This window comes from Tarenaya hassleriana, unplaced genomic scaffold, assembly GCF_000463585.1.
Source record: "Tarenaya hassleriana unplaced genomic scaffold, ASM46358v1 Cleome1, whole genome shotgun sequence".
NCBI classification, from domain to species: domain Eukaryota; kingdom Viridiplantae; phylum Streptophyta; class Magnoliopsida; order Brassicales; family Cleomaceae; genus Tarenaya; species Tarenaya hassleriana.
Window position 1 is genome coordinate 7,216,444 of NW_010960187.1, and position 14,068 is coordinate 7,230,511.

Sequence of the window (14,068 nt, forward strand, 5' to 3'; positions counted from 1 at the left end):
CTCTTTCGCCAGAGGCTCGGGAATTTATCTTCCGGTGTCTGAAAGTGAAGCCCGAGGAGCGGCCAACTGCCACTGAGCTCCTAAACCACCCATTTGTCAGAAGGCCGTTACAACCAGCCTCCTCTGGCTCTGGCTCTGGCTCTGCCTCTCCACATCTTCGTGGTCGAGTCTAATTCCTTATGTCCAGGATTTCGGCTTTCCACTTCTTCAGGTAAACAGCCCTTTGGTTTATTCAAAACATAACGAAGTGTTTTCATCCGAGTTTTTTATTTTCTTATACATCTGATGATGCAATTTCTCCAATCTTCAGAACTGATATTTTTCAGGTATCTGCGAGACAGGGGAAGACCCGTTTTTTATAATCGGGTTTGGGATTAGGACCGATTCGAATCCAAAACGTTTGGCACAGTTCTAAACTGCATTCAGGTTCGAAGCCATAAGACAAGAGCGGAAACTAGTTCTGTTCTTAGATTTATTTGTGTTGTTGTACACATGTTTTTTGCAATGTTGTGTTTTGCGTTGTTAGCCAAAGGTTGGAACTTTAATATGGGGGGCAGAGAGAAGAGTCCATTTTCTTTCTTAGTGATTATTTTTCCTCTGTTAAAGAGGAGGGAGGAGGAAAAAAAAATTGAGTGAGATTGTTAGCTGGGTGTGTTTTATTTTTATTTTTTTAATTTTTGTATATGCTTTGTAATCTTGTAATCATCCTTGAATCATTGTTGAATGTATGTACTATATTATATTTATACACATAAACAGACAAAGCTATGTTTGATGAAAAACGATATGTAAACAAATTAACATATTTTACACGTTTTGAATGAACAATGCTTACACACATAGGAAGTATATAGAATGTTCGTATTTTTTTTTAAAAAAAAATCCTAAATTTGAATGAAACTTATGTTTCTCATTATTTTTCAAACATATGCAAATAAATTTTTAATTTTTTTTTAAATTTGTTACTCTTTTCTATCATCTTTTCATCTTTTTCCCCAGTCGTCATTCGGAATATTGAGTCCAAACATGCGAATAATTTAGATTTATTACAATGTATTCCCTGAAATAACAAGCATATTTTCCTGTGGAAAACAAATACAACAAGAACAAAAAACAATCCTATCTAAATCTAGAAAAGTCTTGAGTGTTGTCATAAAAATAACTGTTTTCTTTTTCTTTTTTTTTGGTATAAAAAATAACTTTTTCTTACCAGTACCATCCACGAAGATTGCCATAATTCCCTACAAAGTTCTAAAATTTAGGGTGATTATTTTATTTTCCATCAGATTTATCTATGAAAATTGAACCATTCTTGGAAAAAAAAATAGATAATTTGTTTATTCATATAGATATATAAAATCTCTTGATTTACAATTATTATGAAATTGGAAAAATAACTGTATTGAGACACCTTTACCAAAAAAAAAAAACTATTGAGAAAAAAAGAGGGTTTAGCTACAAAGGCAATTATTGGGCCTACATTGGGCCTAGAGGGAAACAAATGGGCTGGAGACTACCAAACGACGTCGAATGGGCGTGGGAAAGCGTTTTGAGGCTTATAAAACGGAGAATCGGCAGAGTCGGGCTTCGTATATCGTCGCCTCCGCTGGAACCGTCGTATAGGGCGTCTCCTCTTCCGTTATCCTCACCGGCGTTTTACTTAACCTTGTAACAAAACACCCTCACCTTCTCTGTTTGTTCCGATTCTCCAGGTATCCTTCTATGTGAACAATTTGACTCTCGCATCATGTCTATCATTTGCGCGGTTAGAGTCTTTCCCTCTTCTGGGGTTTCTTGGAGCGTTTCACGTGTTCGTCTTCTATCGATTGATTCATGTGACTGGGATTTTGGTTGCTTGAAATTCCTAAATATTTGAACTTTTTGTATTGGGCCTCCTTGTTTTCCGATTAATTTTCCAATCGAATACTTCATAGATGATAATATTGAAGAATTAAATTATCATCCCACTTCAATTGAGCAGTTTATTCTTTTCAAAATCTTGTGGGTTTCGGAAATTTAGCTGAGATAGAGAACTCGGATCGCTTTGTACGGCTGTTGTCCTTGGTTTGTCGCTCTCATAATCGACCTCGTATGTGCTTTGTAATTTACGATGCTCTTCAATTTTCAAATTCCTCGTTTTTTCACAGATCTTTTCTCATCAGAAAATTCGTCTTTGCTTTTCATATGTTTTGGAATTTCCATGGTTACGACTGTATGATCCAAGATTATTCTGTTGGAAGTTCCTGCGCAGGCAAATCCTGTAGTTTTTTGAGCCATCGTTGTCGGCGTGAACTTCGAAACATGTTGCAGTTTCCCGCCGATAAAGCTGCTGGCAAATCCCATATGATGGGTTGGGTTTGGGTAGGTTGGTGTTTAGGGCAAGGTAAGGATGCTTCACTAACATGAGAATCATTCTCAACCTTGTTCCTCTTCTGGGGTTTATTATATATGTTTTGAGTGTATCTCATATGTGCATGAAAACGGTCTCTTTGGCAATTTTCGGATGAGAAATTTTCTGGGTCTGTTTTGAATCATGGTAGACTTGTCATACCGATTAGATTCTGCTTCTAGTTGTAATATCATTAACAGCACTGGCATACTAAAAGCTTCCCAAATATAGTTCCAGGAGCATCATTTCATTTAGATAATGTTTAGTTCAGATTGTGAGATGAGAATTGATTCCTGAGGCTGAAAAACGGGAAACCCGGTTTAGATAGCTGTTGTGTTTTTATTCTGCTGTTTCTGTGTATACACCCGACCCTACGATTTTACTAATGCAAGAAACAAACATGTCAAGACCTAAAGTCTGCAACTTTTGTATGTGTGTTCTGGTTTTTAGCCGCTTTCATATAAGGTTGAAGTTTTCTGAATGCCTACATAGTAGTACTTATTTGTTTGAAAGATGTGTGCCAAAACCGGTTCGACTTATTATGGTTGTCTTTGATGCTATAGATTCAACCGGCAGATGGCAAAAGTTAGCACAGAAGGATGCCATTCTGGATCTCAGCACAACCAGGTGAATCCATACCAAATCAAGAAGGGTGGTGTTAGAAAAGGAAACCGAGCTAGGAAATACAGGAAAGCTTTAAAAGGAAGAGAATGGAAGGGGGTGACATGCCCAGTCTGCCTGGAAATTCCCCACAACGCAGTCTTGCTCCTCTGTTTGTCTTACCACAAAGGATGCCGACCGTACATGTGTGCGACCAGCAGCCGCTTCTCAAACTGTCTGGAGCAGTACAAGAAGGCATACACCAAAGAGGACAAGACCGAAACTGAGCCACAGCTGTTGTGCCCGCTTTGTCGTGGTCAGGTCAAAGGTTGGACCGTAGTGGAAGATGCTCGGAAATATCTGAATTCCAAGAAAAGGGCATGCATGCAGGATAACTGCACTTTCGTCGGTAGCTACAGAAAGCTCCGGAAGCATGTCAAGAACGTTCACCCGAGAGCTTGCCCTCGAGCTGTAGACCCCGTTTTGGAGGAGAAATGGAAGAAGCTTGAGTTCGAGAGGGAGAGAAGTGACGTGATTAGCACTATAATGACATCCACGCCCGGCGCCATGGTCTTGGGAGATTACGTGATCGAGCCCTACAACGATGTTTATGGTCACCATCATGACGATGAGGATGACGATGATGATCATGACTCGGATGATTCATTGGATGAAGGGTTCTTCGATTTGGGTTCGCTCAGACGGCGCAACGGCCTGCTGACAGCATGGGACATGGGCCGGATGGCTCCGTCGCGTTCGACTGCAGCCATCTCGAGCCGGGCACTTAGGCGAATGCTCCAGAAGCCGGCAACCGCAAGGTTCGGAAGCCACAGACGTAGACTGAAGAAGGCAAGTGGATTTGATGGGGGTGTTTTTAAGTGGTTTAGGGTTTGAAGGACCAAAAAAAAATCAGCAGATTGGATTTGTTGATGACATAAACAAAGAACTGGAAAAAAAAAACATTTCATATGCATCATCATTTGGTTTGGTCTTTTGTTTCCTCGAAAGTGGTAGCTTAGGGTTTTTTCTTTCCCAGATATAAATTATTTGTATAACAGATGAAATATCTTATTTGATTAAAAAGGATAAAGTATTTAGGCCGTATTTTTGTACGTTGTTTTGGACCTTACAGATTTTAGGCCCATTTAGTGATTCTATTTGGGCTTGAGCCCATAATATGTTATGTTTATTTGGGCTTGAGCCCATAAAATGTCCAACGTTGTTGTTCTTGCTCTTTTTGTCTTTAATTTATTAGTTCATCTGATTCGAGCCCTTATGTATGCCATTTCCGTTAGGTGTTGTCGCCTTGCGGTATCCAAATTGAACAACATATATTCATATCTGAAAAAAATTTAAATTAAATTAATCAAATTTTAAAATAATAAGAATTTTTATATAAAATGAGTTATATATATATATATATAGGAAAATCGAAATATAAAATTTTAAACAGCAATAAAAAAAAATACAGAAAAAAAAAGAACCGAATTGAAATCATCCGAAATAATCACTTTCTACGGGTGATTTTATTTGAATTCAATAAACATTTTGAATCACTGTAGACATTTTTAAAAAACTGTACAGTGAGGATATTGTATTGTGGGTTTTATTTCTTGTCTGAATTTGTGGGTGTCCAAATTTATATGGACATTTATTTTTTGGTTTAACAAATTGTAGTTGCAAAGCGGCTGAAATGGGGGAAAAAAATGTTATCTAAAATCGTAACATTAAGGTAATGTGAAATACAATGCGCATTTAGATTATTAGTTTTAACTAATAGTCCACAAAGACATGTCGGTCATTTGCCACTACAACTTTCATTGCATTCTCCACTTGGACCGACTGCTCAAATATCTTATTAAACTCTTTTTTTTATAAAACAAAATTACATATCCCTAAGTATCAAAGGTTACATCTATAGCTTTTATCTGGACCGGTTACATTCATATATATATATACACATACACGCGCGCGCATGGGCATACGATGGTTCCAGGAATCTCTTGTCCACTATCATTGTGACACTGCCTTTTCTTTTCTTTTTTGAAAAATTTCACTTTTTTAGTTGGTATTAGTTTATTATTACAAAATGTTTATAATATTTTTTTTCTTTGATTTTCAACATCTGCCTTTTGACCCATTGGATTTGAGAGAGACATATTGCTGTTGGATTTGTAAATCTGCCTGCTCACACATGGATTTGTGTTATCTTCCTCTTTAATATACATATATATATATATATATATATATCTCAATAATTCCAAATTATGTATATATATATATATGCCCACATAAAATAACAAAAGTTAACTTATTTCAAGATTTCTAAGCATCCTTCTTCTTTCGTTAAACCCAATCCACGTGCGATCGATTCAAATAAGTTTGTAGCAAATTATTCACGAGATATGGACCAAATATTTAAAAATTTTGAATTTTTGGAGTGTGAAAAGATGAGATATTCAGATAATTTGAATAAAACAAGGTATGGATGTTATACATCTTGTGGGCGTGGTGTTGATCATATCTTTATTGTGGACTGTATTATTCTGCCTATCGAATTTACATGCAAGCAGCCATCCAAAAGAGTATTTGTTTTCATTGGCTGAGGCCTAATGACTTCCCCGAATCCCTGTATGCCACATGATCCGTTGAAGCGAGTTTCGGATTTTCTTTCCTTTTTTTTTTTCTTATCTTATTTGTAAGAGAAAATTTAAAAAATAAATAAATGGAGAAATAAATTTAGAATATTAATATATATTTTTTTCCTATGCAAAAATGACCCTTCCGTGGCCAAGCTAACAACAATCACAACTCAATAAGAGGGGTATACTCGTGGTCTATTTATGTGGTTTTTGCCATCCCATTGTTTATTATATATATATATATATATGTATGTATATCAATAGTTACTTTAGAAATAAATCAAGGTAAATGGAAAAATATCACATAATATTCTATTAATAATATGACTGATGAAGAATATGCAAACAAAGTCCAACAAATTTGATAGATCGCTATTCTAATTCAAATATATTTTGGCTTCTGATTTAAATAATATTCAGACTTCGGCATGATCTTGTTAATCAAAGGTCCTCCTTAATCTGTGGACCTTTTGTTTAATTGCAGTCTCACCCATTAGCATATAGTTTTTCTTTTCTTTTTTTTGAATTGTTTTCCTATTATATGTTCCCTTGTAATATTTTGGAATTTTCTATAATAATAATAATAAAAAAGACAAAAGAAATTAGAAAATGGCTCAAAGGAATAACAAAAGGTCACATTGTCTCCAAACCCTAAATTTGTGCACCCCTTCTCTTTGTTATTAGCCACCCTCAATTCAACCAACCTCTCCTCTTTTGTTTTTCTTGACCCTTTGAAACTCTTCCAACAAAAAAAAAAAAGAGATTCTTTTCTTTTTTGTATAATATTTTTACCAATAATTTAAATATTTCCATAACCCATATCACAAAAATCTCCGCATTGATAGGGAGAAAATAATTCAAACAGATGATTCATCAAAATCTCATTTTTTTTATATGGAAATCGACTTTTTTTGTATATTAATCACGGTCTTATCCTTTTAATGGAATATTTTATTAACTGTCTGTTACCCTTACATGTTGGGAAAACACGTGGAATTTTACGGTCGACGGACTATTTTGTATTTATAAAAATATATATAAATTTTTACAGATAGATTTACATATGCTTATGTTGTTTTTATACCGAAACACATGGTTGCTAAACATGTTGCAATTTGCAAAAATATCATTTCTGCATGATAATTTGTGAATAGCTTTGGTATTGACAATTTTCAATTGACAAAATGATGAGTGACTGAAATAAATCGCAAATTCCAAGCTCCGACCTCTTTCACATTGTTATCTGTTTAAGACACGTGAATATATACATATATATATATATACGCGCATAATTATGTGTAATAACTAATAAATATGAAATTTGAATAAATGGAAAATTTTTATATAAAAAAATCATGAAAGGCGTGAGGTAAATTTCAAGTTGCAGAGCCCCATGTTTGTTTGCGTTGTTCATTGACCATTGGAGACTCCATGCGCCACTTCTCACCAATTTTGCCCCATTTTGATTATTTTGACTTTTAATTTTTTTTTGTTTAACTTTCACCCTCAATTAGTTGTCGATTTATTTATTTATTTTCTCGTTTTCCCACACTTGAATACATTTTCCTTATTGCAATTTAATTCGGAGAATCTTGCGATTATTTTATCTCATACCATTAACACAACATTAAATTATGCTTAATGGACATATAATCATGTGTTATACTTTTGTCGCCACATGCATTGGATCTAAAATACCTTGGTTACTTTATTTATTCCCGCATAAACTAATTCATCGCCCTACGTTCTTTTCAATAAAATATTACTAATTAATTCATTTTAATCAGATTCATTTGCTTTTTTTTACTTGTATAATGCCACAAGCGTGGACATTTTATTAATTAATTTTTAGTTTTACTCGTAGCTTTTTATTTTCCCTTAATTTAGTAATGGTCGAGCACTAACTCTATCCAAGTAGTAATTTGTTTATAAAATAGTTTTAAAGAAATAATACTTTCTGATATATATCGAGAGATGTATTCGATCCCGAAATACTCTCCATTTTTTCAATGTATTTCATTCCAATTTTTTAAAATAAAATTTTTAGACATTTAAAACGATCGTCAACGTCTAATCCTATTAATTGCGAGATATTTATAAATTTCATAATCGCAATTCTTGTACATGCAGCTCTATATAGTACCAAAGGGCATCATTTGGACAATGGTTTGTATGCATTATAATTATGGCACGACAGTGTACGTGTCTTCTTGCACTTCCTCAACGTAAGTTCCCTTCCTCGGTAGGCTGTCACGTTGCATGGCCTCTCTCATATATGCATTATTTCATTTCCGTCATATATTATATAGTTTCTATATCATATATTATGTTATCTCTAAATGTTTCGCTCGATATATACAATGTCGACGACTTGTATGTACTATTGAATAGCCCGTACGATATTGTGACCTTTCGCGATTGCGAACATTGTCTGCCCTATCTACACGCATTTAGCTCCTCTCTATGTTTTCTTCCTTTCGATTTCTTTTTATTATTTTTAGAAAACTAACCATTTCAAAATCATAATTTACATGTTTTTCAGAAACTGTTTTCTGAATTAATATTATTAATTTGGTTCATTTAGCGGGATTAACATAAAGCAGAAAACACATACTCGTTTTTTGGAAAATATTTTTTTTTTTTTGTATTATTGTTGTTTTGTTTATCATCATTACCTATTGTTCTACTTTTCATTCAGCCGTTATATTATCACATTCTTTTATCGTCATCAATAATATATATATATATATATATATATATATATATATATATGACATCAACACTCTAATTGATTACTGCTATTTCTTACTCGCATTACATGTAAATATTGCTACGTGTTTCTATTTCGGTTACTGTTTATTGACATTTTTTTTATCAACCGGAAAGTTCATCTGGATTGCGAACATTGTCTGCCCTATCTACACGCATTTAGCTCCTCTCTATGTTTTCTTCCTTTCGATTTCTTTTTATTGTTTTTAGAAAACTAACCATTTCAAAATCATAATTTACATGTTTTTCAGAAACTGTTTTCTGAATTAATATTATTAATTTGGTTCATTTAGCGGGATTAACATAAAGCAGAAAACACATACTCGTTTTTTGGAAAATATTTTTTTTTTGTATTATTGTTGTTTTGTTTATCATCATTACCTATTGTTCTACTTTTCATTCAGCCGTTATATTATCACATTCTTTTATCGTCATCAATAATATATATATATATATATATATACATATATGACATCAACACTCTAATTGATTACTGCTATTTCTTACTCGCATTACATGTAAATATTGCTACGTGTTTCTATTTCGGTTACTGTTTATTGACATTTTTTTTTATCAACCGGAAAGTTCATCTGGGCCTTCGACCCAACCTACATCTCCCCAGATCCAGAAATAGTCTTTGAACACGCAGCCTTCGCTACGCTTCTCCCTCCCCGCATGCTTAGAATCGAATCCCTGATCTGGAGGAGACACAGTCTCACTTCCAACCCTAAAGACACCACTCGACCAGAGACATGTGGATAACTATTTATTGACATTAGTTACACATTTTAATAGTGAAACTTTGAATCCCTAAACTCTAATATAGTTATGTAATTCAACAAAAAAAAAAATAATGACCCGAAATTTAGCATGTCAAACGTACCCTAATGGGAAACATATATAATCTCAGGATTACTCAATGTCTTAATTATACGTATAATAAAGATATAAAAAGAATTATTGTCGCTTTTTGCGTTACGTGATTTATTTCAAGAAATTTAAATTGACAAAAAGTCGCAATTAGAGAAAGATTTCGACGATCTCTGTATGACGTTAGTGAAAACAATAGCAATCCAAAGAATTTATATAAGTTGATAGTTACATTACTTGCGGCGCCTTAGTCATTGGATTTTGCAAAATATATCGCAAAGTTGTACCAACTTGAATCATAATCTATATATATACATATAAATTAATACTATCCACATGATTAATTTGTAATCATTGTTAATTATGAAAATGGTAAGACACATTGAAGCAAAATCTAAGCAAAATAAGTGTTTTTTTGTTGTACAAGTTGGTACGACAGTATAGTTAATTAATATGACTTTTCCACGAACCCGGTTATCAGACCAAGAAATGCAATGGTATAGTCCTGAGTTACTGTTGGTTAACAGAGTTATCCGTGCTGTTATTTTATTTCCCATTAATTAGTGTGTATCTAGATTCCTTAAAGAAAATTAATTTATAAATCGTAGAGCTCAATGTTTTTACATAACGTAGGCCATTATTAATGTTATAATATATAATGTACCGTAAAATATTTGATATTGGTAATTTGGTACAGATGTATATATGACCATTTGAAGGTAATAGCTAAAATTAACTTTTGAATTTAATAAATTTTAAAAATAATTCAAGATGAATTGCCGTGACTATATTATTTGTGCTTTGTAAATAGAGATTTTTTACACAATTTATACTATTGTTCCATTTATTATTATTATTATTATTAAACAAATGGCTTTACTTATGATTATATTTTTGTAGAACTTTTACAAATATAATGCGTCTCAATTTTGATACCAGGTCGATCCCAAATTAGAATCGAAATTCCATTTCCACAATAAAGCAAAGTCAAATACATTCATTTGTAACAAAACACACAAATGAATCAACGTGAATACTTTTTTGAACACGTTTTCAAAGAGAAAGCATTCCAATCGACACCAAGAAAAAGGTCGATATATATGATATAATATAAGTTGTAATAATATTGAACGGTTCCATTTCCCTGTGATAAATTAAATAAACTGTACCGCAGATATGATACATAAAACAAGATCCAATCGCAATATATCCTAAGCATATATATATATATATATATATATATATATAAAGATAAAGAAGTGTCGAAATAATGATAGAAATTAAAATAAATACACATGAACATATATCATACATGCTGTGTACCTTTTGATGTCTAATGATAACCGTAAATAATGAAATTTTATGAAAAACTCGGCGTTTTTCGAATTTTTAAAAAAAAAATGGAGAGCGATATATAACAAAAACATATTTTATTAATATATATATAGAGATGGATAGGGACGTGATGTACATAGAGAGAGGTGTGGGTGTGTGTGTGTGGTTCAAACCATTGAAGGCCCACCGTAACGGCTGGAGGCCCTGGCTCCATCTCTGTTGTCTTCTTGTTCTCGAACCCATAGAATACGAATACAATTTTTATATAAATAAACGCATTAAAAAAAGTATGGAAAGAAACAGTTTTTGTTTTTGTAAAAAAAAAAAACGTCTTTCCTTTTCTCATAATAAAGCATATGGAAAGAAAACCTCAAAAACTTTGAATATAAATTTTTATAAAGCTAAATTGTTCAATTTTTGACATCTTAATACAACAAAATAATATAAATAGTATTATAGATTTAATTTGAAAAGAAAATCCTATAATTATGTTATTTTACAAATGGTTTTTAATTAAAAATAAGATGTCAAAAAATAAAGATTTTACAATTATTTATTTCAAAATTATAGAAATATACAAAAATTCTGTGAAACTTCAATTAGGTGATATTTGACACGTCAATTATCTTTTTATAATCATAAAATAATAAAAAAATGACAATATATAATTTTATTAAATTTTAAAATATTTTTATTTTACAAAGATACTTTATAACTTTTTGAATTTTTGACACCATATTATTTTATAAATAATTTATTTATTTATTAGAATATTATATGAAAATCTAAAAGTTTGTAATATTAATTTATAACCTAGGGATATAGAAAAAAAAATAAATGGTAACGTTATATATTAATTTCCTATTTTGAGGTAAAAGTAAAAAATATATATGATATTTTAAATAATAAATGACAAATATAACATAGATTGCTAAAAGGACAATATGATGTTAGAGAAATTTTGAAGTAAACTAAATTTTTATAAATAGATATTATAATTATTTATTTATATATTATTGAAAAATCTATTTTTTTTTATGAAATTAGGTTATTTTATAGTCATTCATTACTTTAATTCATAATTAAAAAAATAAATATATTGTTATATAAATCATTAATTGAATTTCATCAAATTGAAAAAAGTACGACAATAGTATAACAATTTGACAGAAATGACTATGTATCTGCACAGATAGCAAATTGATCGAATTTAGGAAACTGGAAATTTTAGACAATATAACAATATGGAATTTGTTTTCTAGAAATATAAAATGTATAGGTAATTAACTATCAACAAAAGAAAAAATATACAAAAATAACAATATATTTTTCAAATAAAAGAAAATAGAGATTCCATATTCCAATATTGAATGATCATCTTTGGAAGGAAAATATATAGAATAATTTGTTTCCAAATAATAGAAAAACAAAGATTCCATGTTTAAATGGTAATCCCTGGATTCAAATGTTCCTTATGATTACAAAATACTGTGAACAAAGAAATAACTTTTATCCTATTGAAAAGTGCATATTCATGTTTTTATATTTAATTATATAATTTTGTAGTCGGTCCCATCGCCCATGGACCCCACACGTGGGAGTTTGGCACGAGGCTTCCCAGCACCGGCTATATAACTTCATCACCTCCACCGCTCCTTTTTCGCGCTCAGGTCTCATCTCCCAAAGAGAGAGATTAAGAGGCAACCCTCATTTCCTCTCTTATTTACGGTAATAACCCTCCACAAACTGCTCTAATGGCGGCCTCCGTCGATAACCGCCAATTCCCTCGCCATGAACCCTCCATTAACGGCGTCGTTCGCTCATACAAACCGCCCGCTCCTCCCCGGTCTGATTCTCTTAACCGAACCGGGTTCTCACCCGCCTTGAAACCGGTTCCGGCCGCCGTACCGGACGACGATGTCTCGAGTGACGATGAGAACGAGACCCACAACAAGAACGCCGCCGAATATTACATGGAGATGATACAGAAGTCTAACAGCGAACTGGAGCCGTCGATCTTGGATCATAGGGACGAATCAACGGCTGACAACTGGATCGAGCGTAACCCTTCGATGGTCCGCCTCACAGGAAAACACCCCTTCAACTCGGAGGCTCCATTGAACCGACTCATGCACCATGGCTTCATCACCCCCGTTCCGCTGCACTACGTCCGCAACCACGGCTCGGTTCCTAACTCCCAATGGTCCGATTGGACTGTTGAGATCACGGGTCTTGTGAAACGACCCATGAAACTCACCATGGACCAGCTCATCTCCGAGTTCCCCTCTCGTGAGTTCCCTGTAACCCTAGTTTGCGCCGGAAACCGCCGCAAGGAACAGAACATGGTGAAGAAGTCAAAGGGCTTCAACTGGGGAGCCGCCGGAGTTTCGACCTCTGTCTGGCGGGGTGTCCCTCTCTCAGACGTCCTCCGCCGATGCGGGATCGCCGCAAAAAGGGCTGGAGGCTTGAACGTGTGCTTCGAAGGAGCGGAGGATCTTCCCGGAGCCGCCGGAAGTGGAGGATCCAAGTACGGGACGAGCATCAAGAAGGAATTCGCCATGGATTCTTCGAGAGACATCATATTGGCGTACATGCAGAACGGTCAGCTCCTGACACCGGATCATGGGTACCCGGTTCGGGTGATAATACCGGGTTTCATCGGAGGGAGGATGGTGAAGTGGTTGAAACGGATCATCGTCACAACCCAGGAATCCGACAATTACTATCATTACAAGGACAACCGGGTTTTGCCCTCCCACGTCGACGCCGAACTCGCCGACGCTGAAGGTACAGTTTTGCGTTTTTGTCGCTGACGGAAAAAGGGAACAAAACCCAATATGAGATAACGATCGGAAAAAGGCTTTAGAGATATGCCTGATCTGATGGGTGACGTTAGCATATATTATATGTTGTAAACTAAGATTTAATTATTATGAATGGCAGCTTGGTGGTACAAACCAGAGTATATCATCAACGAGCTGAACATAAACTCGGTCATTACGACGCCGTGTCATGAAGAGATTCTCCCCATCAACGCTTTCACCAGCCAAAGGCCCTACACCTTGAAGGGCTACGCATATTCCGGTATTTCTTTTATTCCATACAAAAATATATGTCTCCTTATGTGCATTTTACCACTAATTTACCCCAAATGGAAATAAAAACAAAATGATTTATTTTTTGTCTTTCTAAACATAGGGGGTGGGAAGAAGGTGACACGTGTCGAGGTGACAATGGACGGTGGTGAGACGTGGCAAGTGTGCGCGCTGGACCATCCGGAGAGACCAAGCAAGTACGGAAAATACTGGTGCTGGTGCTTCTGGTCTCTCGAGGTCGAGGTCTTGGACCTGCTTGGTGCCAAGGAGATCGCTGTCCGCGCCTGGGATGAGACCCTCAATACTCAGCCGGAGAAGATGATCTGGAATCTCATGGTACGCGTTTCCAAACACCCCCCCCCCCCCCC

General features: G+C 34.4%; 3 protein-coding genes across 4 annotated transcripts in view; all 3 read left to right on the plus strand.

The window, feature by feature from the left end:
• Nucleotides 1–750, plus strand: part of LOC104817008 (mitogen-activated protein kinase kinase kinase 1-like) — a 4,796-nt gene extending 4,046 nt beyond the window's left edge. The window contains exons 9-10 of one of the 2 annotated variants that reach the window (XM_010546066.2): nt 1–211; nt 311–750. In XM_010546066.2, the coding sequence (XP_010544368.1) occupies nt 1–173 (173 nt within the window). In that variant the 3' untranslated portion in view covers nt 174–211; nt 311–750. The remainder of the gene's footprint in view (nt 212–310) is intronic. The other variant, XM_010546074.2, reaches the window with a different exon arrangement.
• Nucleotides 751–1,602: 852 nt separating this feature from the next.
• On the plus strand, nt 1,603–3,883 carry LOC104825196. Its single transcript, XM_010557484.2, has 3 exons — nt 1,603–1,712; nt 2,241–2,383; nt 2,953–3,883. The coding sequence occupies exon 3, from the start codon at nt 2,966–2,968 to the stop codon at nt 3,881–3,883; it is 918 nt and encodes a 305-aa protein (XP_010555786.1). The 5' UTR covers nt 1,603–1,712; nt 2,241–2,383; nt 2,953–2,965.
• Nucleotides 3,884–12,136: 8,253 nt separating this feature from the next.
• The window catches only part of LOC104817024 (nitrate reductase [NADH] 2), a 3,817-nt gene continuing 1,885 nt past the window's right edge, over nt 12,137–14,068 (plus strand). Inside the window, exons 1-3 of the mRNA XM_010546086.2 lie at nt 12,137–13,392; nt 13,549–13,689; nt 13,804–14,036. Of these exons, the coding sequence (XP_010544388.1) occupies nt 12,360–13,392; nt 13,549–13,689; nt 13,804–14,036 (1,407 nt within the window). The 5' untranslated portion in view covers nt 12,137–12,359. The remainder of the gene's footprint in view (nt 13,393–13,548; nt 13,690–13,803; nt 14,037–14,068) is intronic.

Excerpts from the sequence above, each read along its gene's own strand:
- LOC104825196 (XM_010557484.2), top strand. The coding sequence starts at position 2,966 with ATGGCAAAAGTTAGCACAGAAGGATGCCATTCTGGATCTCAGCACAAC.